The 27,985-nt window shown below is 48.1% G+C and overlaps 1 protein-coding gene across 1 annotated transcript; it reads left to right on the top strand.

Moving 5' to 3' along the window:
• Window positions 1-2,774: 2,774 nt before the first annotated feature.
• LBHD2 (LBH domain containing 2) lies at window positions 2,775-25,067 on the top strand. The gene is made up of 5 exons (XM_032981609.2): window positions 2,775-2,934; window positions 12,208-12,310; window positions 16,546-16,636; window positions 20,407-20,611; window positions 21,784-25,067. The coding sequence occupies exons 3-5, from the start codon at window positions 16,547-16,549 to the stop codon at window positions 21,858-21,860; spliced, it is 372 nt and encodes a 123-aa protein (XP_032837500.1). The 5' UTR covers window positions 2,775-2,934; window positions 12,208-12,310; window position 16,546; the 3' UTR covers window positions 21,861-25,067.
• The last annotated feature ends 2,918 nt before the right edge of the window (window positions 25,068-27,985 follow it).

The raw sequence follows: 27,985 nt of genomic DNA, 5'->3' as shown, positions 1-27,985 counted from the left end.
CCAGTGACATCCAAAGAAGGGAAGAGAGTCCTCAACCCGTGCCCAGCTCTTGAAGGCCCCAACATGCTGGTGGGGAAGAAGGACAGAGAAGCTCTGAGCCGTAGCTGTTACCTGAACGCCCCTCAGGAAGGGGCACAGCTGCCCACTTCCCCACCACCATCTCAGTGAGGAGCAGGAGCAAAGCTCCACCACACTCTGCAGGGCACCGTGGGCTGAACGTGGGCAGACAGCATGTCCCACCATACCCACAGGGCTGGGTGCAGCCCCTGTGTGCCACTGAGGCACATCTGCCACCCAGGACTACACAGAGCCTGTGGCGGAGACAGAAGCTTCTTCCTTCCTTCCTTGTGGCCACAACCACACCCAACCCCCCCCAAAAAAAAAAAAATTTGTTTCTACAAAACTCAAAATAGTTTTAAAACATCTTTTTTTTTTTCTGACAGCGGTCACCCCCTGTCCCTGCTCTCCACGTCACCTTTAGCAGCTCCTGGTGAGGCGGCTCAGCAAAAAGTGCAGGCAGGAACCTGCTCATGGGGAGTGGAGAGGAGAAGTGGCAGCAGAGGGAAAGGTCCCTTGGTGGCACCACACTGTCCCCACCAGCCTCCCTGCAAGATGCTGGTGCCGTTTGGTACGGAGGGCAGCAGCAGCAGTTTATCTGTTTCACCCAGTGGAACAGTTTGCCCAGCGCCACGGCTAGATCCTGCCACGTCCCAGCCATTGCCTGCACTGCCCAAGTGCCTGATGGGGCACCCCGGCTCCCCAGTATCACCCTGGGGTTCTAGTCACAGGGACATCTTTTCCCTAAAAATCCCCTGCAATTCCAAATATTCCTGGGAAGTCGGTTTTAACATCTATCCTATAAATCTCCCCTTACAGCCATTCTGTCCTCAGACAAGAACAACTCATGATTACGAGTCTGGGAACAAAACTGCCAGAAACAAATGGCCAGCCCGTTGCCACAGCAGAGTTCATTCTCAGAACACTGTGTCTTTATACCCTGAAGCTATATATTGCATACATAGGTTTAAATGGATAGCTACACTTTATACACGCTTGCAAAAAGGAGTGTGTAAAAAGCACGCAGTGTGTAAAAGCTTACAGTTCAGGAGCAGCTCCCGAAGAAGAGCTGACAGAACCAGTTCTTGGGTGGCTGTTGAGCTGGGGTCCATGCGCATAACCTTGGCACTGGAAAATATTCTGGTAGATACACTCTCTATATAGAGAGTGTGCATAGATCTATATATATCCTTTGGGAAGGAGCTGCCTTCACTCCCAAATAGGTTCACTGTGCACGGGCACAGGTCCCTCCTGTCCACTGTCCTGGGTGCATGAAGAGCTGGACACAGCTGTGCCAGCGCTATCCTACTGCCCTAATTTGATTACCTTTCAGCATTGCCCGCGAAAACAGGCGGGTGTCTTCCCCGAAATCATCAGCCGCTGACATTTCTCCCCCCACCAGCCGACCATGAAACGGAGGCCGAGCAACTTGTTTCCTCACAGCTCAATGTTAGCCCGAGCAGGGGAGATCAAAGAGGAGGTTACACATCTCCTCCTCCTCCCCTGCCTGCCGCTGGCCGGGCAGAGGCTCCAGCACGCTGCGGTGCCCACCCGGGTGCTCCATGCGCCCCGCGCTCTCCCCGCGTGCCGGCACTGCTTTGGCAGGACCTCACGCCAGCCAAATGCTGGAAGGGCCTCCCTCGGTTGACACCCCTCTCCCCTTCAGCGCTCACGCCGCCCCATCGTGCTGGAAGTGCCGCTCTCGGGAAAGGCACCAAAAGGAAAGGCCCGTCCCGGCAGCCGTGGTGCGGGTCTCTCCCACTGCGCCCGGGGCCAAGCGAAGCGGGGACCCCCGGGGGCTGCAGCGCTGCAGGCTGAGCTCGCAGCTCCGATCGCTGGGTGCGCAGGGGGAGGAAGGCAGGTCTCAGCTCCCCTCGCACCCCTCAGCTTCCCAGGGGGACGCTCAGCACCGGGGAGGATCATGCTCCTTTGTACAGCCCTTGGGATCACATCGCCCCACTGCTGCTCCCCAGGCTCCTCACCCCACTGCGGGTGTTTTCTGCCTTTTTCCCGGCAAATAGAAGCAGAGCTGCAAATGCTCCCCTGACAGCCCCTCTCCGGCAGGTTTGAGGTGGGCTCCTGGCAGCCCCCTGGCAGGGGGAAGCCTCTTGCCACAGCGCTGGCATCGCCTGCCTGCCAGCCCCAGCTCTGTGGCCGCTCTGGACGAGGTGGTGGTGGGATGCTGCCCACAGGAGACCGTGTCCCTGCCGCGGGTACGGGATGCAGCTGGAAAACACACCCTGGGGTGGAGCACCCGCCCCCCGCCAAGAACCACCCCGCCAAAAAAAAAACAAAAAAAAAACAAACAAAAAAAAAAAACCAACGAAAAAAAGTTTGTGCCTCCTGAACTCAAACGTTTTCTCAGCAGGGACTACTGCGGGAACGCGCCGGGAGCCCCGTGTCAGCCCCACACCGGTGCGCAGAACGCGGTGGGGAACTGCTCCCGGGAGGTGTCCCCCTCCGCGCGTGGGGCGGCTGTGCGGGCCGGGACTGCGCGGGGGGCCGGGGCTGGGTGGGGCCCCGCGGTTCCACGCGTGTCCGCAGAAAGCGCCAAGACCGCGAGGGCGGGCTGCCCGCCCGTTTCCCCCTCCGTGGGGCGCCGTGCCGTGCCGTGCCGTGCCGTGCCGTGCCGTGCCGTGCCGTGCCGTGCCGTGCCGTGCCGGGGGGGCGGGAGGGGGGCCGTGGCTGCGCACCGCCCCGCCGGCGCTGCCGGGGGAGTGGTTTTCCCCACGCTGGCAGCGGCGGGGCCGGTCCGCGGGCGGGGAGGCGCCCGGCCCGGGAGGATGCGGACACGCTGACGGAGCTGCCGGCTCCCCTCTGCCGCCGTGCATGGGCGGCGGGCGGCTGCCGCCTCGCCTCGCCTCGCCTGCCCCGCCGGTGAGCCGGGCCGGGGGGCGGGGGGGTCTCCGCCGGGATTTGGGGGGGTGCGTGGGGGGGTGCGTGGGTGGCGGGGCGCGGCCGCCCCGGGCTCGCTGCGGGGTCCGGCGGTGGCCCGGGGAAGAGCCGGCACCTGTCAGTGCCGCGATGCAGCCCCGGCCCCGGGGCGCTGCTGCCCGGCCGCCGTGGGGCCGTGGGGCCGCGGGGCCGTGGGGCCGCGGGGCCGCGGGGCCGGCCGAGCGCGGGCCGCGGGAACAAGTGGTTTCGCTTCCACGCGTGGCTGCGGGGAGTTGCGGGGGAAGGGAGGGCGGAACGTGCGCCTCGGCGGCGGCGTGCTTCTCCGGATGCTTTTTGAGTAAAGGGTGTGAAAGAGAATTCACTGATAATCGGGTTCTGCTTATTTTTTTTTTATTTTTTTTTTTTTTTAAAACAACCAAACAAACAAAACCACCCAACTTGTTCGGCGGCCGAAAGGGCGGTGTGAAGGAATCTCGGTGAATGAGCGTAGCACTGAGGGAGTTGTCGGTTTGCGGACTGCGATCGCCTCAGCTGTTTGTTTATTCATTTTTTTTTTTTTTTTTTTTCCGAGGCAACTTTTGAGGCGAGGAAGCGGGTAACAAAGCACAAGTTTAAGACAGTGATGCTTTTGCTCGCACTCTGGCTGAGCTGGGTAGAACACTGAAATCCTGCTTTTCCCATCAGGTAGCAAATACCATGCATACGGTTACTTGTAAAGAAAGAAAGAACCTACTTTGCTCTGTAAATAAGGACTATGTTTCACTCTGAGCAAGGGGTGTGAATATTTTCCTGCTGCCAAATGAACACACCACAAAAATTTTCTTGTCATCTGGGACAGAGCCGTGTTTGTAGATCTCTGAATATGACTCCAGTCGCAGAGAGGGAGTTAGGTTAGCCTGCATGTAGCATTAACCCCTCGAGCCACAATAAGCAATATACAGAGAGAAATTTGTTTCCATTGGTCTTTTCCTGACTGAGATCTTTGCTGCAGTTGTGCAGTCAGTGGTACAGCGAAGGGAGCCCTCCTGACTACAGGCTCGACTCGTACTGAGGGACCCAGCAGTCGGTGCTGACGCCCGTCCCGGAGCCTGGCTCCCCGCACAATCCCTCCTTACGAGCAGCCTGAAAAGGAAGGTGAAGCGGGGAAATCTGCCTACACATAACCAGGCTCAAGCCAGTGTTTTCCGTCTCTTAGATTTAATGAGCAACAAATTTTGTGCCCAGGAAAGAATCCAGCTCACAGCTCAGGATTTTGATAATTAATATTGCGTTTAAAAAACGTGGTTTCAGAGTCAACATTATGATAACAGAGAGCAAAACAAGCAAACAGGGAATGACTTGACCTGGTTTCCTTGCTTTCCCGATCCAGCCTGACAATTTGTCAATCAAGTGGAATTTCCTCTAATGTCTCTGGTACGTTACTTTAGTAGAAGAAATGAGTGTGCAAATATAGTCACTACTTTCTGTCCCTTCTCACAATGATCTCTTTGTATTAAGCAACAGGCTTTTGCGTAGATCGGGTATCAGCCCCATAATGTCACAGGCTGAAATTAATCCTTTTCTCTCATTTCTGAAATTATGCCCTTGCGTTTGAGCCTATTTAACCACAGCTGTCTATTTTGGAGGGGTCAGTCAGAGAAACCTTGATCCGGGGCAGATCCTAAGTCACGTAAGGCGGGAGGAGCTGTGCCAGGACTTCAAGGAGACCAGCATCTGCCTCAGCAGCAGCCCTTCCCTTTGCTCCTCAGACATGTGTGCATTCTCTGGAAAAATCTGTAAATGAATTGATTTCCTGCATTTTTCCGTTTTCAAAGGAAGGCTTTATTGCAACCCCCAGGAAAACTGCCAACCAATAACAACCAGCTAGAATGAAGGAAACTAATTGATAGCGACAGGTCCTTAAAATCTTGTCTCAGCCCCGCCCCCCCCCCCCCCCCCGTTTCAGCCTTTGTCTGTCTTTGACTGCAAGTCCTTAGGGGCTGGGATCACGTCTCCTTCATGGTTCGGGGAGAGTGTGACCAGCACCATCCTCTGCAGAGCAGATACTGGTGCTGGAGGAAGCCGTGGTCCAGCTCTGCTCTCATCAGGGTGCACTGACCGATCCCACAGTGTTTTGCTCCATGGTGCCCATGTCCCCATAGGACTAGGAGAGAATAATCCAGGTCCAGCCCCTCTGTTGAGACCACTGTGACTTCTGTAAGATGTAACTTGAATTTTCAGCTGAATTCTGTCTCCGACGTGCACACACATAAACTGCCTCTGTGCAAATATTTAGGAGACCTCTAGATCTGGAAGGTGCATGTCAGTTGGTTGGCAGCAGGACTCATAGCCCTATTAATGCATATCTGCTCTCAGCATTAATGACTCGTTCAAAAAACCAAAACCAAACATACTGCATTTTTATTTTTTTAATAATCTCTTTATTTTAGCTGTGTGTTGTCCTCACCCTCCATCATGCCCATTCTTGCTGCAGTTGCACATGGTGTTCTCATATCCTCCATCTCAGGCTAGGCAACTTCCCATACTTGGAAATTCAATTAGAGTGACAGAGTTTTAATTCCCAGAGAAAACCTGCTGCATTTCTGGTGTGAGGTTGTGATGTTGTGACACCTGTGGTTGTGCTGTTAATTACCAAGAGGGAACATTAAAAGTCTCTTAATTGTCTTTGGTCTCTTAGGAGTGTCTGGTGGGTTTTTGTTTGCTTGTTTTTTAAATCTAACACTTCTGCTGCATTGGCTTTACTAAATTATCTACTAAATGCTCAGTGTTGCATCATATTACAGCACTGATAGCACCTTATTCTAATTTCCCCAAAGTTACAAGGAAAGAACTAGTTTATCTCTTAAGTAAATACTGTTCTACCTGACCGCACCTAATCTCTTATCCTATTCTGTTACCTAGAAATGAGCCCAGTGATAGACTGCCCGGAGTATTCTTTCACAGTGCCAGAAAGATATCAGGCATTTTGCAATCCATTTCCTGTGGTGTTTCCATCTAAGAATCGTCTACTCTGTGTTGATGCCCTAAGATATGTTTTTTCCTGATCACCTTCTGCTTGTGGGACTGTGGCCTGAATTCAGGACCATCCAGAAATACCTAGGGAATAGTAGAAAGAAGCACAGGAAGCCAATTTTCATCTGTCACCAATTCCCACAGGCGCTATAAGGTGAGGGACAATCATGGCATGAAATATAAGGGATGAGAGAATTGTCGTGTTCCAGGGAAGATCCTAGAAATGAAACGATTTCTCTCTGAGACCCTTTAGTAGTGGTTGTTCTGAGTTAGAAGGAATTATATGCTTATTTGTAAGGTGATGGCTTTGTAAGGTTCTTTTGAGAAATTGAAGCCAATGCAAGGTTGACTGCCTGAGCAGAGCTCAGAAACACTCTGCTCAGCACAGGCGTTTCTGATTCCAAAAGCAGGTTCTCAGATGAGAGAGTATTTTCATAGCAAGTACCATAAGAGATACCTCTAAAAACATTTAACAGCTTATTGAGGCTTATCTCTAATTTTGATGGGGCTGTTTTCTTAATGAGGTCCTCTCACAATTAGCTGCTGAATCTGATGTTAAGAAAAAAAAAATAAAAATCCAAACCTTCTCTTAGTACATGGTTCCATGAAGACTCTGTGGAGATTTCCATGATGCCAAGGTCTACCAACGTTCAGAGGAGCTGGCTTAGTCATTCTTCCCATCTGCTCTGCTTCTTCCTCCCTCCGCTGCTCTGCACATGCTTCCTGGCTGTCTGCTCCCCATCCCCACCTCTGAGCACCCTGGCTGCCTGCCCCGCTCTCCTCCCTTGCCGTACCTATCCCCTGTGGCACCTTCTGCGAGGAAGCTCAGGTAGTTTAGTGCTGACATCAAAGAGCTGAAATAAATGAGCTTCTCTAAAGCAGCCAGGGAAAAGAAGAAGAAAAACCTACCAAGAAAGCACCCAGAGCAAGCAGCATTGCAAACATCATTTGCAAAAAAATTTGGCTTAAATCACCCCCAAATCACAAGATTGCTTTAAAAACTGTGATAGTTAGGCACATTTTAGATCTTTTTCCTTCATCTTTGTCCATTTATGAGTCAAGTTTCTAGCTCCTTTTTGCAGACAGGGCCAGTAGGAACTCAAACAAGTGCAACAAACTGGAAGCTGAGGAGCTGGGGGTGTAAGAAGAACAACCATTCCCTGGTGCCTCACTGTGCAACACCAGGAGTCAAGGAGGCTGAGTTAGAGTGATCTGCCAGTACCGTGCCCTCTGCGAGTTTATGTTTTCTAGTGTTGGTAGTCCACATATGAGTGTTTGAGAAATTCCCCAGGGTGATATTTACCCCAGTAGTTTCTTTGGAGCAAGAACAGTAAAAACTCCAGCTCGCCACGAAGTTAGCGGTGAGAGGCAGCACGGTCTGGAAATAGCAGCCTCCTACCCCTTTTCGCTCTCCCAAACTACGTGCTGTGTCTCATGCTGAAATGCCTGCTCCTCCACATCTAGAGTCATTTCATCTCGCTGCTTCCTGAGAGAGATCAACATCTTCTTCAGAGCACACGCTGCCAAGGAGAGGAAGGCAGCTTTGGCCTGCGGAGAGCAGAACTCAAGTACTGCGTGGGTGGCCAAAGACAAGAGCTTCTGAAATGAGGGAACAGAACAGATCTCTAATCTCCAGACTCTGACACATATCACACTTTTCTCAGTTGCTTAGGAAAGAGATTTGCATCCAAAAAGAAGTGGGAGGTTTAAATAGGAGTTCATACACACGCGCATTTATCTTCTGTGGTCCATGCGGTAATTTACATTTCGCTAGTCCCATGGAATCCACAACACTTCATAAAGTGCATCCATTACAAATGTGCAACCAGGGGAAACAAAGAAGCTGTCCAAGTTCCTATCTGCGGTGTCCAAAAGCTGAGCTCAGTAGGCAGTCATGGAAATTGGAGGCTGCAGGGTGTCACTGAGGTAAGCGCTTCTTTTGGGTTGTGCCAACACGCTGAAGCTGGTGTCCCACCCTCAGTGGAGGTACTGGGCATGGTTCTGTGTGTGGATGGCCCAGGCCACCTCTGTGGCCTGAAGCACTGCAGGGCCTGGGCTGTAGCTCCATCCTTTTAAGATGCTAACGTAAGCCTGAGGCATAGAAGAGTTGGATCCACAGAAGCACCTGGCCCTAGAAAACGCCGACTGACATTTCCTTGCAGGTACATGCACCTTCTGGTACTGTGTGAGCATCCCCTTCATGGCTTCATCCACCACAACAACCAGGGCTCTGTTCTGGATCCCCCACTCATCCACCCTGGCTGAACTGACGGCCCAACCTGCTGCAGCAAAGTGGCCCAAATAAGGCACCCTTTCTTCTGGGTGGAAAAACCTCCCCGGACCTGTTTGTTTATTGGGAACTGCTGAGTAGGGTTTACTGTGTCCTGTTGAAATTTTCCACTTCACAAAAATCAAGCAGCAGACCATTGCTCCTCCTGCCTAACACCATTCTTATGCATGCCCTGTCCCAATTTTCCTTGTAATCAATAGCAGGGGTTTCTTTTTGTAGCACACACAAAGACTAGACTCCTTGAATGAAGAAAAGTTTGCATTTATCCGGAGGCTTTAGTGGGGTGAAGCGGGGGGGACTGGGCGCCCAAGGCTGAACTCCTGGTTTGTTTGAGGCACTATCTGAAATCAGTGGGAACCGCGCGTGCACTGCGATTGCATGGGTGAGCTCCCAGAGCTCTGTCTTTACAGTCTTCCCGCGCGTGAGGCTGAGCCTGCAGAGCCATGTGGGGGATGTCTCTTCCCCACAATTTAAATACGGGACTGGCAAAGCCCCTCATATTGTCCCATTGAAATAAGAAGGGGACGCCTCCCGTTTCTGCAGTGCCAGAAAAATGATGAATTTGTACACAGAGCGGTGGTTCGAGGCCAATTTCTGCTGCCTATCTACACTTACTTGTTAGAAGGTGCACCTTCAACGTGGTATTGTTAGGCTGTTATCATAATATTTCCATGAGTGCTCAGCAGGGGAACAATTAAATTAACTCAGGAAGCCCGGGAGAGGAGGAGGCTGTCCTGCACCCCCTGCTGACCTAGCAGCAGCCCTGGCACCCTGAGGTCAGGTCTCCCTCTGCCATCAAGTTGTCTCTAATACTGGGGCAGCTGGGGGAGGAGGTGTGATGCTCTCAGGGTAGGAGGCATCTCTAAATAAAAGTGAGCTGATGCTGGAGGTGCTGCTGCCTCCTGGGGAAGCGTTTGGGGCTCGGCGCCTCTGAAACACGGGGCTCCTTTATCCAGCAGCCGATCTGCGGGCTGCTAGGATTGCAACGTGTGGCCGGTTCCTATTTCTCTTTTGCCCAGTGAAGCACACTCACCTTAAAAACATCTACTTTGCAATTCACAGTGGATTTATTCCAAGGAAAGGCCTTCACTGCTGTGCATGGTGGAGTTCTCTTCCCGCCCAGCAAGGGCAGGCACGACCCAGGAGGGAGAGCCAGGCTGGGCTTCCCACACACCCCAGCTGGCCAGAATTGCTGCACAACATCCTGCTTCTGCTCCCTGGTGCCGGTTGTCCTCCCGTGGGTGGTGAGACCACCCCACCATGACAGACTGTGCCCTTGTGGTGTAGAAACTCCAAACACACAGTATGTCCCAGACACTTTCTGCAGTAGGAGAGAAGCCCAGAGAGCACCTTTCGGCGCCCGGGCTTTTGGCCCGTGCCAAGTGGCACAGGTGGAAATCCATCCTTTTGTGTGTGATGGGAGGCTGAGGACCCTTGATCGGGGCGAAGGGGCCACCACTGAAGCATTGCTTGGTCTCACTGGTGGAACCAACTCTCTTATTATTCCCTTAGTTATGTCTCCTCATGCTTTGCTTGGTGCTACAGCTCCTAAAGAAGCAGGACATGACCAGCTCATTGGAGTAGTCCCTACATCAAATGTTCTTTACTGGGAGATGTGGCAGGGCTCTCCAGGCCCAGAGGAGGGGTTGCCAGGCAGTGTCACTGGTCTCTGAGACTTGAGACTTCTTGTTCACCTTTAGTAGCAGCACAGCTGTTTTGGTACTCCTGGAACCACAGAAGCAGGTGGTTATCAAGCTGAGGCAAAGGAAGAGTGGGTAGGTTGGGAGAGGATGCATTGATCAAATGGGCTCCAGACTGGACTAATCAGCAACCCAGCAAAGGTGGATAGAAGGAAGATGGGACAAGAAGAGATAAGCAGAGAAAGGCTTTACTCAAGTAATTTCCAGACTGCTTCCACTGCAGTAAAGGCTCGTCGCATGGTCTCAGTAGCCGTGCCTTGTTTTTAAAAGATTAAGCAGTATCGTAAAAGGAAGGGTATTAGTTTATGCTTCCTCTAGTGTCAGCCAAAGAAGATAATCACATCTGTTAGGTAGATAAAGTGAGTATTTCCTCTTCAGAGAATAAATGTATTCTGGTAGTTTTTATACACTGGAAACACAGAATTCTTCAACAGTCTTGAATTGGGAAGAAGTTTTTCTGGTTTTAAATATGGCTGTGGGGCTGCGGGAAGGGACTTGTTCCATGCTGCAGTCCTTAAGTGATTTTCTTTTATTACAGCTTTCAAATATCTGAGCTCTAGGGGCTGACATCCCCTCTCAGATGTTGTATGCACCATAGGACAGAGTTGCCCAAAACATTGGAGAGAGGATTGGTCTTGGGACAGTTCAATCCAGAAGTCTTTTGCTGAGACTGGAAAAGCAGTGGATGTGGGTTTAAGTCATTCAGTACTGTGTGGATCCTTATATTCTGCTAACCAGGCATCTGAAGATACCTCTAAACACCAACTGGCCTGGCTTGGATTCCAACCTGGGGCCATGTGGTGCCCAGTTTGTTATCTCTTACACCATTTTGTCTCTCACTGACAGATGAGTCAGCGTAATAACTGTTCTTATTACACCCAGTCTTTTCTAAAGGAGGGATTGAAGGTAGACAAGTTTGTTCTGAATTTTCATAGGTTTAATAGCAACGGTTTTATAATGGGTAGTGGGATAAAAATCTTCTTCCCAGAGTATTGGATAACATGGTATCGGATGCTTTCTGATTTCTATACCAGAGACAAGCACTGAGTGTAGTCAGGAATTTTTAAGGGACAAAGAATTAGCGTCTTTGAAATTGGTTTGATTATTGGTTAGGAAGGAAAATTGCCAGACAAGAATTAAACCTTCTGAATTGAATCCTGGGGATGGAGATGTGATTTCCTGCTTCCCTAATTCGCAATAAGCATGGCCTGTGGCATGAGAAGAAACTCCAGAATGCAATGCACAATTTTTCCTCTGTCACTGTTTTTGAATAAAATCGGTGTGCAGTTAATCCGGTGTTATAAATCTTGGTAGGAAGGCTTCCAGAGCAGGTAGATTTGTTTAATCACTTGGGATGGAATCCAAGCCACTGGAGGATATAAAATATATACACTAGTGCCATTCACTTCACTGAAAACACCTTTTTCCCATCCAAGGAAATAGCTGTGGCTGGCATGAATATATATTTGGCAAGCTGTAGAGCTAAACAAATTTCTCAGAAAATCATCTTTGGCCAAGATACTGACTATAATTCAGCGCTGTAACTCCTAAAACTCTTCAGCTAAGACTTTCTGACAGAGAAGTCATCAGAAATCAGTGACTCACACTTTGAAACGGTGGGATCCTTACCTCTGCTCACCAGGCTCCCTGTCCTAATACTAGTCAGAGTGTTACCTTCAGTTTGGAGCAGACCTTTGCAAAAATCCCATCTCCTGGGACATCTGAAAGAAACGTGCAGTAACATAATCCTAAAATATCCTTCTTTCAGCATATTTTGTCTTCTTTGTGTCTTGACCAGTAGTTTCTTGAGCAGGAATCTCATTCTTTGATGTTTTGAGCTGTGTCTCACTAAGCACACTGATCTTACCATATAAGGTTATACATTTTTATTTTCTGATTTTCCAACTATCATCAAAATTCCTGTATGGGAGAATTTCAGAGTGTCCCAGTTTCAGCAGTTTTTATGTAGCTTACACTAAGGAATAAGATTTAGCATCACAAAAAGAGTCAGATTGCAAGGTATTTCATCTAAGAGCTTTGGGTGTTTTTGGAACATTAATTGCCTTGGTAATTCAGAAGGTATGCTACAAGCTGCGTCCTTAGTGAGATCAAATCCCATCAGGCACAGAAAATTTTACAGACCTTCACAGTAGGAGTTTCTGCAGCAAGTTTTCAGTAGTGCTCTTCCACACTGGTCACTGCCAGCGTTGTTTCTTTGGTTACACACTCTGACTCTTGTATTGTCTCTTTCAGGCATTTTTAGGATTTGACAGAGTTTGCACGACACTTCATCAACAACGTGAACGCCTGCAGCAAGGACAGTTTTTGGAACTGCCATCCGTTGATGTGATTGAAGGTAACGTGCCCTCTTCTGCCACTGCCCTGTACTTGCCATTTATCCCCGACAGAGCCCCGTGCTCTGGCTGGCATCCCCTCTTGCTGCCTGTCCTGGTTGGCGAGGTGAGAGCAGGATCAGGCCTCAGTCTGGTCCATGTCTGAGCACCCTCCAGGATGATCCCTGCTTCAGGTAACAACTCTTCCTAACCGTGGCTCAGCCTGTCCCGTTAAATGGGGGGTTTCCCCTCTTCTTAAGGAAACCTTTGCTTGTGTCATGCAACCTGCCTGTTCTCCATAACCACATAAACTATGGAAGCTTCATGTTTTTGAATCCTGAAGGTGGTCTTCATTCAAATACTGTTTTGCCACCAGGAATTTCACAGGCCAGTTTTGCCCTCTGCTCAAAACCTAAAATAAAAATGTGTGCATTCTTTCTGAGTGCTTTCTCATGGTAGGTGGTTTAGCACTTGTCAATCTATATATTGCTCTATACACTACTGACCTTGTTAGTGCCATCACAAACAGCAGAAAGCAAGCTGTGCATTTGCTCCATGCCCCTGGAAAAAGATCAGCATAGTGTGGTCCTGCAACTGTAACAGTTGCATTTAAGATGACCTTCTCTAAATGTAGTTTTTCTCACGGAAAATCAAGAACGGATTTTGATTATTTTTTTTCCCTCCTAATTGGTATATTTGCACTCAATTAAACCTAGGGGAAGTAAATGCATTTCTTAATTCACTGCCACGGGAATTTTAAGGTTCAGAGTAAGTGACTCATCCACCAGAACAGAATTTATTCTTTGTTTGTAAATCCTATTTATTGCCTTGTTTTGCATCACTATGATTAGTGTATATCACGAGTGATATCAGCATCTACCATACATAAAATAAATGCAAGACCAAATTTAAAAGAGATGTAGTTCTTACAATAATGTGCTTGTAGCAGTCACTTTTCTGTTGTTGGTACAACTGACATAAAAGCAGCACAAAAAGTGGCTCAATATTTTTCCAACAAACCTGGCTGAAAAAGTAAAAAATTCTCCTGCACATATATCATAGTTTAAAAAGCCCTAAGCAGCCACCAAACCCCTTTTTCAGACTCTGTGGCATTATAAATAATTCAGTGATGTCCTACAGGTGATTTTGAAGTTTCAGATGAACTGATTTGCAGTGGCATTCTCAATTATCTTACTTCTAGTTATTTTTAGTGTTAAATACCTAGTTAAGCTTGTTAGAAGCATCACTGCTTTCACAGCCCATATAGATTCTTCTGTTTTCCTTTACTGTTTCTAAGTGGAGACTGAGAACAATTAATCTATTCCTGTTAAAGCCTAATTCTTTTGCCAATTGCATGGACCCATGTTCTTTTCTGAAACACATCAAGTACAATCACTTCTGCCATCCTATTCAATCAAAGCCTTAAGTTGCACGGATTTTGTGAAATGGCCTGGGCTTCAACAGCTTGGGAGCTGATTCACTGAGGCATCTGCTGTAACACTGGCAGGACTGTCACCATTTTCCTAGCCAGAATCATTTGTCTTTGTCATTTAGAAATAATCTGCGGGGTGTAATGTGGTTTTAGGGAAGCACGGAGCCCGTTATTGCTCAATAATAGAATTTCATGAGGTCTTAACAACATCTTTGAGCTCATATGACACATTTGACAGTGCGTGTGTGGATGTATATCTCTAATGTCCCATGGAACAAGGACAGAGAAATGTTTTAAACACTTGGTACATATTGAAAGGCTGCTAAAATAAACTAGCCAGATGTGGGCAACTGCAGGAGTCTGCCACTGGCTAGTGGGGACCAACCCTCAGGACATACAGCAGTGGGATATGTCTTCTCTGTGGTAGCCAAGCCCAAGACTTCATAAACCCCGGCCCCCCCACGAAGCCTCCAATATTATTTCCATCCAGACACACTTTCTCATTTCCCTTTCCCTGCAATCTAGGACAGCTGTGGATGGGGCCCTGAACCCCAAAAAGGATCCAGAAAGAAAGATATTTGTTTTGGACGTGGTGAGAGCAGAGGGCCCTGTGTTCCTCCAGGCTCGTGGCTGGCTCTGGCTACCAGGCAGTGTGAAACCCCTCCCGCCCCGAGCGCTGGGGTGGGAGAGTGGGCTCCTGCTGTGGCCCAGCGTGGTCATCCTCAGAGTTCGCGCTGGAGGGGCAGCAGGAGGGATGCAAAAGGGCCCGCCTGGGACCAAGGGAGAGACGAGGGCTAGGACAGGGGAAAAAAAGGCAAGAGCTGCATGAGCACCAGAGGTGGTAAGAGGGAGGAGGCATCGGAGGGAGTGCTGCTTTCCCTTTGGGCAAAGCGGGGTCCAAGGGCACAGCTCTGTCCTTTTAAGCGCTGTCTCAGGTGGCAGGAACATCTGGCACAGCTGGGCCCATGGTGACCACCCTGGGAAAGGGTCTCCCATTTCCAGATCACCACTCCCTTGGTGCTGTCATCCATGGGTTCCCGGTGTTACGACCTGCTGGATGATGCAGGAATAAAAGCACATGTTGAGAAAATAAATGTATTTTACTGATTAGGTGACTTATGGTGTCCCTGGGGAGGGGTACATGTCCAAGCATGAGCAGGGAGCTCAAGGCTCTCTTCCTAGCAGTCAGAATCTGTTCCTATTCTACTGTGTCGTGCCTCTGGCAGGATTCAGGCTGTGTAAGTTGGGGGATGCCCAGATCAGGAGCTTGGTTCAGCCTCTGGCTGAGTTTCAGAGCCTGATTCTGCCCTCCTGGTGTGTGTGTGTGTGTACCAGGAAGTGTGATGCTTAATTCAGTTTTGGTTGGGTCCAAGGCTGGTCCTCCAGGGCTTTTCCCTAAGCTGATGGGTGTCTCTGGGGTCAGGTCCTGGCCCACAGCTGAGCTCGAGTGTCTCCTGGGTCTGCTGTGCTCTTTTTTAAATGAGGCAGTGGGAGTGAAAGTCTCTGTGATATCACGCTGCTCTGTGCTACAGCTAATTAAAGTCATTGTGAAGGGTTTTGTAGTAATTGCAGATATTGTAAAATTTAGTTTTCTGGGGTAATTGGTAATGTAAGCCTGAAACAAGTTATCCTTCAGATGTTTTAGTTTTCATTTCTCAGTAGGAGCAGCCTTTACAAAGAAGGCTTTTGTATGGGAAGCAGGACCAGAATTAATGGCAGCATTTAGTCGTGCCTAAAGGGGTGCTTGTTGTGGCAGGGTGGTGTAACTGAGGATGCCTGCATTCTGCCTGCTGCAGGAGGCTCCAGCAGCCACTAGCTGCTGTACCTGATGAATGCCAGCTAGAGAGAGTGAAATGCCTGGGGCCAAACCCATCCAGGGGTGATGAATTCCCATCCAAAATGAACGTGGCCCCTTCAGTCTGTAGGTCAGAGTGTTTCAGGCTCTGTTTGCTCCTACATGTGTAATACACATTATGAAGTTTCCAGGCATCCTCATTTTTTTCTTTCAATGGAATGCCGTATCTATAAATCTCAAATGTGAGGACAATCCTAATGCCATAGAGACGTGCAGCGACCCAGCCGGCTCTGACCCCTCTGCTCTGGGTGCTAAGTGCCCAGCAGCACAAGGAGAGCTCAAGGGACAGTGCTGTAGTGCCTCGGGTGCCAAACAGTGCAGGGGGGTGCTTGATGGGCACGTAAGCATCTTAGGTTCCTAAGTCCCTGATTTAAATGAGATTTAGGTGCCAAACCTTCCCTGATGCATTTGAAAATCCCACTCAACACCTTTCTGAACACCCAGGCAAGTAAAGATTACTGCAGATCTGGCCCTTAGACACTGATAGAGCTGATGTGTCTGGAATTAACAGTTTAAAAAGAAGTGCTGGCTCATGACTAAATGGAAGAGACATCTGGGAGAGCAAATATTGAAGATGTTATGAAGAATCAGAATGAGAATTTAATTCAAGGCTGATATTTCCACAGTAACTTTTTTTGGTCAACAGATGCAATTTCTGAGCTCATATATCAGGAATAAACTGGTTGCTGATAACATTGGAGGACTCCCATTTTCCTGCTGACAACTCTGGGACTCTATGAGGGTTCTCTCTGCTGTCCCGGGGGACAGCTGGGGTCGATGCCCTGCTCTGTGTCACAGCACACAGCAGTGGCAGTTGGCTTGGAGGGCCAAAGAAACACTTCCCGGTGGGCTGTTTCGAAAGGACAGTCTGTAATATTTTAACAAATATGAAAAGCCAGTATATTTTGTTAAATTAACTGTGGGACCAAAGCTCAGAGCTGAGTTTTCCCATTCTGCTTTAATATTCGCAGCATGACAGAGGTGATGAACACACGGGAACCGGTGATGGAGGAATTCACGCTCAGCCAGACTCCTGAGGAAGAAGGAGGCCCTTCAAGCCAGGTAACTTCAGAAAAACGGGAAAATATCCTGAGTTGCTTTTCAAAAGCAATTTAATGCAACCAATAACTGTCATACATGTAGATATTGAATTCCAGAGCACAGCTTCCAGAAGAACTAGCTCTGGAATACATGTTTGATCCTACTTAGGTTTATTTTTGAAAAGTTCTGACAGGAGGGTTTTGTCAGGTGCCAGGTCTCTGGGGTACAGTGACAGCGATGCCCGTCCCCTGCAGGGCTGCAGGCAAAGAGGCTTTTTGTCACGAAGAGTTCAGATCTGAGCAACCCTGGTGTGGTGAAGACATCCAGCCAATACTGCACCGCAGCTTTTATACAGCCACCCTTGTAATGAGCTAAGTTTCCTCAGGCTCAGAGGGAGCTCCCTTTCTGGAAAAGAGACCATTTGAAAAGACTGTGTAATTCACATAAATGGCTGTGGCACCATAGCAGCAGCACTGGACAGGGCCATTAGCTGGCAGGTGCAAGAGCATTTTCAGTCCCCCGGCGGAGTCACACACCACTCATGTACCCGCCTGCAGTGCTTGTTCCAGCAGGAGGGATCACGATGTCCTGACACCCCCACGCCCCGGTTCGTGCTCCATGGTTGTGCTTGTGACTCTCGGTGACACTGCCAGGGACGAGCCACCTAAGTGTGTTTTGGTAGGCCTGAGATGCTTCGCAACACAAGGTGTATTATTTCAGTCAGACTCAGAAAACTGCTCTAGGATCAGCCCATTGCAAGTTAAAATCAAGCATTTGGAAGCCAGGGAAGTCAGAACTGAAATTTTGCAAATTTCTTTCAGATCTCATGTGGATGTAACGAGAGGGTGTGTGCAGTTAAAGAGTGTACCATAGGCTTTCCCATGCCTCATCGACCGCACAGGACAGACGCTGCTTAGAGCACATTTTCAATATTCTCTTCCCTCTTTTTCACCAAGTCCCAGGTTTTCAATATGGGATTAGTGCACACTGCCCAAACTCTGTGCCAGCTCTGACTCCACCTATGTATTTAGGGCTGTTCTGTGGTGTCCTTGACCATATGCTCACAAGGTTTTGCCCTAGCTCCTTTACCCTTCCCCTCTGGAAGAAAGTGGTACCATCCCCATTTTAGTGATGGCCACCTGAGGCAAAAAAGCAAAAAGAAAAGAGAGGTAGCACAAAGTCAGTGACTCAGTGGGAAAACTAGGTTTCTTCCAGCAACTTCCAAGCACTCCAGCCAGGAGACTGGTCCTTCTCCTGCAGGCTCCTGCCCACTCGTTGCACACTCCAGCTTCCGCAGAAAAACACAGCGAGGCCTGACAGGCAGCTCTGCTTCCTGCCAGTCCTGACTCATTCCTGAAGGGATGTGGTAAATACTGGGCTCTGGTGGAAAAACACATTATGTGATTGGTGTGAGAAAAGACCATATGAGAATGACACAAACAAAAATAGCCAAGTTGAGGCTGCACAGGTGCCTTTCCTAAATTTTGTTGCAGCCATCATAATCGCCTCTTAGCGCATTTTTAGATAAGTGTGTGTCATTTCCTGAGGCTTCATAAAGCAGATGAAAAAGCAGAAATTTTGTTGTATTGGATCCCCCATCCAGGGGTTGCCAGCAGGCTGGGGGACAGGGTGGCTGTCACGCAGCCCTCTGCCACCCGAGCAGGCTCAGCAGCAGCAGGGGCAAGAGATCACTGTCACGGGCATGTGCGACCCTGGGAGGAAATAAGGCAATTTGCCCACAATTTTTTGGCTATTTTCTGCCAGCTGAGCCATAAGACTCAGGAGCTGGGCTCCACCATGGGTCTGAAGAAGAGTGCACTGCTGCTCGGGGGTGTCTCTGGACCTGTCCTGGCCGAGGAGGTTTTACCTTGTCTCATATTTGGAAATAGCAGGATCGTATTAGCAGCTTCTTTAAAATTCCTCCCAGCCAAGACAGCTGCCATGGAAATATCTTTCCAAATTATAAACAGCTCAGGAGGAGGCTATGTAATGGCAAGTTGGGGGAAACTTTTCTGATAGGCAGCATGAGCAGCATTGCTTGATCAGGACGAGTTACACCCATGTGGTTGCAGCTCGGGGAGGCATTAGAAAGGTTTACCTTCAGTGATTCACTTGATATAGTTGCACTGAAGGGGCTTTCTCACAAAAGAAATTTCTTCTTAATCGTGTCTCTCTTTGCAACACTAACAATAATATACAACTTTTTTCACCTTCATGTAGATTTGCAAACGGTAATGACTCCCTGCAACACTACCATGGGGAGTGAGGGCATGAGGATGAGAATTATTGTCCTTCTCCATCTCCAGAAGTCCGATACAGTCATCAGAGCAATGATAAAAATGTGCTTGCTGCTTCCCAGACGCATAGGAAGAGAATTTCCCTTGCCAAGGGCTTGCCTCCCCATGCCAACTCTGAGGCCAAGTGGGACAACTAAACCCTAAGCTCTTAGAGAGAGCAGCTACTGGGATGAAGGAAGGTTGCAAAAGCCACGGAACCAGCAGCTCCAGTGGGTTATGACACGCCCAGGTCCCTGGCAATGTCCTGGGGGATGTGCCCACTTTTGTGGTGGTTAGGGAGTAACTGCGTGTTTCTGCCTATGCTTGTAGCAGGAGCTGTGCTGGGACTGCCTCACATATCCAGCAGTGCTCAGTCTCACGAGAGACCCCGATTCAGTGGTGAACATCTTGCAGATGTGTGGGGAGGTTCCCACCAGCACACAGCAAACCTGTGGCAGTGCCTGGAGTTAAACTGGGATGGTTCTTGCTCTCAGCCCCTAGCTCAGTCACCTATTCTGCACCTTGATTTTATTGTTACAAATAAAATAAAATAAACATAAATAATAATAATTAAAAAAACCCCAAACAGCTAGCATGGATAAATTTACAACCAATTAGAGATAAGGTTTCAGTGAAGCAACAACAGAGATTGTCTTATTTTAACATCCTGGAGGAGCTGGAATGATTTTTTCCTGAGGAAAAAACCCAATCCAAACCAAAGTACCCTGAGAGGTTTAAATGAACCAGCAATGTTGAAAACGAGAAAGCACTTTTCTGTGTTACAATATCCTTCACCGAAAAGACCTAGTTCAGCTTCAAGCTCTAATCACGCAGTGTTTGACCTGCAGCTACAATGTGACAAATGAAAATAAAAGCTGGCACCGTCTTCTGTGTAAGGATGATCTCTGGGGCTACCTGTTTTGCATGAATGCATCATAAAATCCAGTGTTTCACATAACAGAAAATAGCTCTGCAGAATGGTGGTTTCTTAATAAACTGTCACCGCAAGGAAACATGAATATCTTATCGGAGTAGAAGGACAGCAGATAGAAGGGCTGCAGCAGCCATTGAGCTTACTGTTATAGCGATGACCTTTGTATCCTAAAACCCCACCAGAACTGAAACACAAGTGTTTGGCAACATAATGAATTTTGTCACCTAAGTCTCCATTTTTACTACACGTGTCAGATCACACAAGCCAAGGCAATTGCTTGCCCGACACACTGGTGAGCAAAGTCGGTTCTTTGCCCAGGAAGGGACAGCATGAGCAGAGGAGAGTGTGCTGAGACCCACAGCCCCTCTGTGTCCTCGCTTGGCCAGCCAGGAGCTGGATTCAGCTGCTTTTGAAATCCTCCCTGCGCAGGACTGTTGCCCTGCACCGGTTTGAAGGGGTTTTTTAATGGACGTGGGAGAACATGTCAAATGTAGAAAGGATGCTAAGATGGAGCAGGTACTCTGTGTGCTCTGCATCCCTGGGCAAGGCTTTGACAGACATGTCCCCAAATCTCTCACCAGGCCTTCCCAGATTCACGTGAGAAGTACCCCAAGCTGTCCAAAAGACTGCCATCAATCGTGGTGGAGCCGACCGAGTCCGGGGAGGTGGAGAGCGGGGAGCTGCGCTGGCCTCCTGATGATCTGAAATCAGCAGAGGACAAGGGTCTTCATGGTGACCAAAGAGTCTGTATCCAGCAGCAGCAGCAGCAGCAGATGGATCTGGAAGGTCTGAATGACTGATTTTCATCCTGTTCCCATAGGAAAATAACAGTTTCAGGCCATGCCGTGCACTGAAATTAATCATATACCAAAGAGCAGTAGGTGTTTGAGGGTGCCCAGAAACACCCGCACTGGAGAGGGAGTCCTGTGGACCGAAATTTTCCTCACAGCTTTTGAGCACATGGTGCTTTCATCCTCATCAGCCTCAGTGCTGGCCACTCACATGGACAACAGGCAGTTTACTACACGTTAGCAGTTCACCCTAGGAAACAGTAATCTTGTTCAATAGCATATATCTACCTCCCTATCTCCTAGCCTAGAGGCAAAATGTTTAACAGCTGCACATTTTCAAAGGATCGTGGTGTCCCAGGAGTGTGTTAGTGTAGCAGGACCTACACTATATCAATATATAGATATGACTAGTAGTGTCACTGTGGGGTAAATATGGCTAAAGATAAGAGCTTTTTGGAGTGTGGCTTTCACAGAGAGTGCTCCAGCATGGAACTGGTCTATTTCTTTCTTCCTTTTTTTTTTTTTTCTTTTTTTCATCTCAGTACTCTCCTTTCCTCTTAAAGAGTGACACAGTTTCCATTTCAGTGCACCAACATTTGCCACCCAACACATCCAGAGACAGCAGCCAGGATGGGGTGCAAGATGCACCTTCCCTTACCTTCAAAGGGGCAATGACAAATGGTCTGATCTTGAAGTGTCAAATCACCTGCTATTCTAGCTGGTGTTTCTGGGTGGTGGGAACCACAGGGTTTGATCATTCAAGACGAAATATGAGCCAAATCTATGGGCTGACCTCCAGGTTGCACATTACGGCCTCTATGTTGGTTTTGTGCATTGATGTTAGGACTCGTTATGTCTTCAGGACAAGAGTTTGAGCAGATTTCACTAGGACAGCAGGCAGCCATCCCAGTATAGTGGCTGTCCACAGGGATCATCACCTCATCTCACTAATATCTATCCTGAGGTCTTGAGTCCCCTGTAAAGTCAGACTGTGATGCAACTCAGAGTTCCCTACACTAGGTTTAACTACTGGTTTGCAAGCAGAGCAAATTGCTCATCTTAGGTCTGGTCATCCTAACGAATTGACTGCCTGATGGAGCAGGGAACCAAATGAAGGCTGTTGTACTTGTCTGGGGAAATAAATACTGATGAGCCATTTCTTTGCAGATACTTTAGCGCACCCAGCTCAAGAAGTGGAAGACAGTACAGATACTCTGGAAAGCAGAACTGAAGAGGATGAGTAGGGACTCCATGGCCTAAGAAGTGAAACTTCATTATGAATGTTGTTGGAAAGTTAACACACTCTGAAGACATGTCAAAGTAATCTGTATTTAAATCTGCAAGGGTTTTGTTTAGTTAGTACCCGGTAAGAAGCGTCTGGGCTTTAGAACTGTTCTTTTCAACATTTTGATTTTCAGGCTGGGATTCATATTATTTGATTAATTTTTCCTTGGGAAACAATGGGACGTGTTAGGAAATACGAGATTATCAAGGAAAAAATGTTCCTGATTTCAATTAGCACATTTCATTGGTTTTACCTTTTTCCAGCAAGGCTGCTTTCAGGTATCAACAGCAGGACAAAGGGGTTACATTTCTACAGGAGGGATGTCTTAAATCTAAAACCTTTCTTGTTTTTAGCCATTTAAAACTAGCACTGTGATATTATGGACAATAGATGTAATATAATGTCACCATTTGATTTTGTAACTTTTGTATAGAGACGCAAGTGTAAGATTCGCCTCCAGGCTGTGGCCCCAGGGCGGCCCAGAGCACTTCTCTCCCTTTGGCTAAAATGTGCAAATTTGGATGAACCAGCCTTTCCTTAGCCACCTTTTCTATAAGGCTCACGCCTCTCAGAAGTGCTTTCTCGCTGTACGTTGACGGATTAGCTAGCCGCTGGTGTTTGTGGAGTGAGGCTGGCTGTTGTAGGCTTGGTGGGGTGGGTCCTGCTGTCCGTGCACTCTTCAGGCCCAGGCCCAGCCCTGCCGTGGCGCGCGCTCTTCTCCCTGGAAGCCAGCGAGATGGCCCCCGCTTCCGCCAGGGCAGGATCTGTCCCACCTTGTTTGCAGAAATTGTGACAACCCTGCTTTTGGTAGGTTTTGTGTGTGACATAGGCGCAGAGGCCCAGCCGCCCCTCTCTCAACCCGAGCCAGGCGGGAGTTGGGGGTGGGTGACGGGAGCTCCCGCCGCACAGCCCAAGCCCGCCCTCCGTTTTGCCTGATGCCAGGTCCCCCCCGAGCCACCCACGGCAGGAGGGGGGGAGGAGGGCGAGGTGGCGGGACGCACACCCACCCCTCTCCTGCCCCAGCGGTGCTGCTGGTGGGCGCGCGTGTGCCGGGGGTGCCCTCACCCGCGGCACGGCCCCCTCGGCTTTGGTCGCACAGCCACCTCCTGGAAACCAGAGCTCATGGTGGGACGAGCTGTCTCTGGACACCTCAGGCCTCCAGTGGATTTTCCTTGGGGATTTGGGGGCCATTTTGTCAGGGGTGAACCCCTTTCTCCATGGGGACCATCCAGAGGCTCCCTCCTGCCGTCCCAGGAAGGGAAGCAGCCATCTCGGCCCAAAACGCAACCCTTTGGACAGTGTTGGTGGAGATAGGTAATGCATGTACTCAAAAGGGTTTGAATGTGTCAGTGACGAGTGTCCCATAAGCTACAAAGTTGGCTTTCTCCATCTTTGCAGGGCTGGATGGGGTCTGTACTTCCAATTAATGTTGCAGCCGGAAGAAGCCGCTCACTGTAGGTGGAATGAAATAACAGGATTTCTTCCAGCATTAACTCTTAAGTTGAATTCCAAGTGCTTTCTTTTCTCCACTAAAGGCAACTTTTAATTATGTGATGATGGATAAAATTTACTGGCCAGATGTATTAATAAGTTTATACCTTCTTAGCAACCAAATTTAATATATTTACTTACAAAGAATTCTGTGCAATGAATGTTTAATACAAAAGAAAGAGACTATTTTACTTCAAAGCAACATTAATTTATGTACAAAACTATAGCTCATTATTTGGGGTGTTTGGGATCTAGGACCCTTTTTATAAACAGTGTAGTATAGTATAATGTGATACTTAAGTTAAACTTTGCTCTCTCAACCTATGTAATAATCTCTTTTGCCTTCTTGATGTAGACTTTTACCTACACTATCACAGAATTATTTTGTTGGATGAATGGGATTCTGGTCAGAGCACTAAATTTCACCAAAGCAACTGAAGGTTTCAAGAGCACCTCCTAAATCTGGCTGCCTTTTCTGTCACCCCCTTGCCTGGTGACAGTTTTCTGGTAAAGCCAACAAAGTGAGAACAAGCTCAAGCTACGTGTTTGGGTAGCACATGAGCAGCAAGAGGAGGTCCCTGGCTCAGACCCATCTGCAGCTGGTCGTGGCGGGAGAAGAGCCACACCGGCGAGGCAGCCGGCTGGATGCGAGGTGCTCTTTAAACGCTGCTTTTGCATCGACCGTCCAGAAGTTTTACAAAGCTCTGGGGGGGGAAAACAACAACAGTGACGACATATTTTTAGCTGTGTGATTTCCTTTCAATCTGTATCTGCCCAGCTCCCTGAGGAATGACGTTAGACATATCACTTAATTTGCTATTTGCTTTATAAAAGGAAAAACAGTTGCTTAAAACACTTCCCCCAATTTTATGTGCTCTCTATCTGCTTTCAGACGCTCCCTCCCTTCCTGCTCTGGATGGCCCTTATCCTATTTCCACCTGAGGTCAATGGCACTTCCCTAAATAAGTTTCCCAAAGAAACAACAAAATTCTACATACATCCTGAAGAAAACGCCACACAGCACTACTTTTTTCATCCTAGTACATAAAGCTGCAGCCCATATAGAAATGCCAGATTTCCTCCTTCCAGCCTAATTACCCCTCCCTTTCCTTTTCCCTCTTTTGCGTTGCTCCCTTGAAGTATTTTACCTGAAGGAAATGGATGCTTCAAACTAAAGCTTTCTCCTAAAGCCGTGTGGCCTCAGTCTAACAACCATGCAAAGCCAAACTCCTCCTCCCATTTTTATTTTTTTGAACATGGGCCAGAGGCCCTAAAATAGGAGAGCAAGATAGAGAGAAAACCGTTTTATACAAACAAGCCCTATCTATTCAACTTGCAGGTCTATGAATGTCCAGTTACTTTGTCTGCGTGCAAGTGTTGTCTCTCTAATAAACTCAATAGTTGTTTTGTATTTTTTCTGGATTAAAAGCTTTGTAGAAACTAAAAAGGAAAAAAAAGACATTCAGTCATATTTTTCTAGTCTAGCTTGTAGAATATTTCATGTAGTGCAGAAAGGAAGTTTTATGGAGTAAGACATTGTTGGATTTTGCTCTATTTCAGTTCTTTCTAATTTTGTAAAATGCCACCTGTACATAATAATCTACTAATGTATGTATGTCCTGTAGCTGTATTACACCATTTAGCCTATTAAATGCCTATACTGGACCGATTGGAAGAAGTGGTATGCCCACAGTGTCTTGGTTTAAAAATGCAATGTATTATTTTTGGGGGTGTGCAGCTCCTGTCCTACCACTAATACAGATAATGCAGGGGAATGAAGCCTGCTCTAAGCTTGCCTTTGTCCCACGGCATGCAAACACTCACGCTGGCCATCCATCCCTCATACTCCTACACAGATGAATTCCAATTTACATCAGTGGCAGTTGCCATCTCCATCTCTTTCCTTTGATCCCTGCCTAGGCCAGGCAGCTCAATGCTCATTGCTTCTGTTTTGGGATTTTCTTGCTGCCCCGCTTGGCACAGCCCCTTCGCCCTGGGTGGTACCCTGCCTTGTGTGCTGTACTAGCAGCGAGCCAGCTGGCTCATCTGCATTCACCTTTTAATGCAATGCACATTTTAAACATTTTCTGGAAAGGCTATTGTGGAGCCCAGCAGGAACTCACATTACTAGAAACCTATACCCTGTGCAAGGAGAGCGGGGTTGTGTGGCAGAGAGATGAGAGGCGGAGATAGTTTGCCACTGAACAACCAGTTTTTTCCCAAAATGTCAAGTTGCCAAAAAGCAAAGGATTGGATAACTGGAGGGTGAGATTCCCTCTATTCCAGTTCAAAAGCAGCTGCTGCTCACTGAGACGGGAATATCAGCACTGGAAAAAGCATTGCTTGGGGTCAAAGCCAGTTTCTCCCCAGCCAGGCTGGGGACCTGCCGCTGCAGGGCTGTGCCGGGCGGGCAGTTGTGGCACAGTTAGGGAAATATCCCATATCCCAGGCTGGAGGCAATGAGCCCAGCTTTGGCACTGCAACATTTGCAAACCTGATGCTTAGTGTCACTGAATACTGGAGTTTCCATGCACCATGCATGGAAAAATCTCATGTCCAGGCATATATTAATTACTTTGGGGGTGGGATGGTACAGGGACTGACACTGACTCCTCACCTTCCTAGGAGCCGTCCCTTCCTTCTGGGATTTTCCTGCATGGGGTAGGGCGGTCAGCCACATAAGGATGAAACAGGTGCTGCCCGATGGCTCCAGGGGATGCAATTTCAACCGGTGACAATTCTAACGTCGCTGTGAGATCTGTGCTGAGTCCTGCCTGTCCTCTTTCCTTGAGTCTGAGGGCAGGGGGAGTTTATCTGTAATTAATTGTATAGGATGAGCATGGGAACACTGCTGTCTTTCTCCTAACATTTATATTTTAAACTTAAAACCACTGGATCCTCAGGTTCATTTAATGTTATCCCATTGACATGAGACATTTTCATTTATCTTTAATCAGACACCTGCTTAGTTCTTTCTTTTAGATGTATTCTGCTTGACACTTCTGTCTAAAGGAGCAAATACCATTTTCAGTGGAATTAGCCTTTATTTAAACTACTAGAAAGAGATGGAAAGTGGCTTTTAAGACATTAAACAGAAAAATGTTGTGGCTAAATCAAATCATTCCTAATGTGTGTTTTGCCATTTTTTTTTTTTTTAATTTTTCTTTTTTCCAAATCCAATGTTTGTGTGAATTCTTTTGTGGAGAAAGGTGCTCCCTGGCAACTACAGGGAGCCATGACTCCTGTAACAAACAGCACATCCCTCGCATTCACCTTATAAAAGCTGTTACTCATATGCACTGCTTCCACCACAAATTAGAGCAGGGCACCCTTTTTCCCTTTGTGTTTGAAAACACATTGTGGCTTTCATTTCAGAGACAGTAAGTCTCCAAAGTTTAAATTCACTCAGTTCTGGAAAGCTAGGACTCTAACAAATATTCTGTTCTTCTCTCTTTGTAAATAAACAAACAAACAAACAAACAAAAATAAACTTGAAACATTAAAAAGTTGCAATTTTCCTGTAAGAATACTGATAAAACGTTTTCCTCCATTTTCTCCAACATTTCTGCCATGAAGAGTCCAAAACTTTCACATCTAACCTTAGCAGACTTCCCTTCTGGAGACCCTCCCTGAGGAGGGTGGGCAGGAGCAGAGGAGCAGTGGCCTCTGGGGAGGTGGGGACATGAACCAGGAGCCGTTCTGCTCGCCCTCAGCTTTCAGACCCTAGACCTACAAGGGACAAGGATCTTTTCATCTTGGCTGACAATTCGTGCCCACACACCAAAGGAAATCTGTTTAAGATGCCCGTGATTGCAGTGAGTTCAGACATTAAATGGATGTTTGCAATCAAGCCAGCATTCAGCTTCGTCATGGCTTCTGGAGTGCGGCAAATTCTCTTTATGAATTAGTAATTTAATTTATGAAACATAGGTTAGATATTGTCACATACCCACATATCCACGTGTCCTCCCTGACAACTGTACCTCTACACATGACTATTCAGTAGGTGATGAAGCCATGAGAACCTCTGAGACTGGGAGGCTGCTGGGATGTACAACCAGACCCAGGAGCTGTGGAAAGCTCCAGATACCACAGTGCTGGAAACCTAAGAATAATTTATTCTTGCCGTTAACTATTCACTGATGATGATTTGAGCAGAAAGAAATAGCAGAAGCACCTATCTCATTAACCCAGCCTTTCCTTGGCAGCCCCACACGTCCTCCTGGATTAGCTCTTCAGGCTGGTGAGATCTTGCAAGTACAGAACTGCAGCTGAAAACACAGGAGCAGAACAAAATAAACTGAACATGGGGTGAAAACCAGCAACTCAGGTGCTATTTCACTGGTACTCATAGCTCGGGTATGCGGGTGGAAGCAACTAGCTTTTTTGTCTCAGGTTTAGAACTGAGGCAGAACAAAGTGAATTGGACACAAAAAAGGGTCTCTGTGTCGCTGTGGAGTGCACTGGCTCTGGAAGCAGCATGGCTGGTTTTTTAATTCTTAATGGCCTCTGATCAGGACTGTCCCAGCAGAACACATATGCAGATGGGGTGGCTCATCCTCCCCCTCCTCATGAGCCCATGGACTGGGACCT

The sequence above is a fragment of the Tyto alba genome, unplaced genomic scaffold (assembly GCF_018691265.1).
Source record: "Tyto alba isolate M040663 unplaced genomic scaffold, T.alba_DEE_v4.0 Super-Scaffold_29, whole genome shotgun sequence".
NCBI classification, from domain to species: Eukaryota; Metazoa; Chordata; class Aves; order Strigiformes; family Tytonidae; genus Tyto; species Tyto alba.
This window is presented reverse-complemented; position numbering and strand designations above follow the sequence as displayed.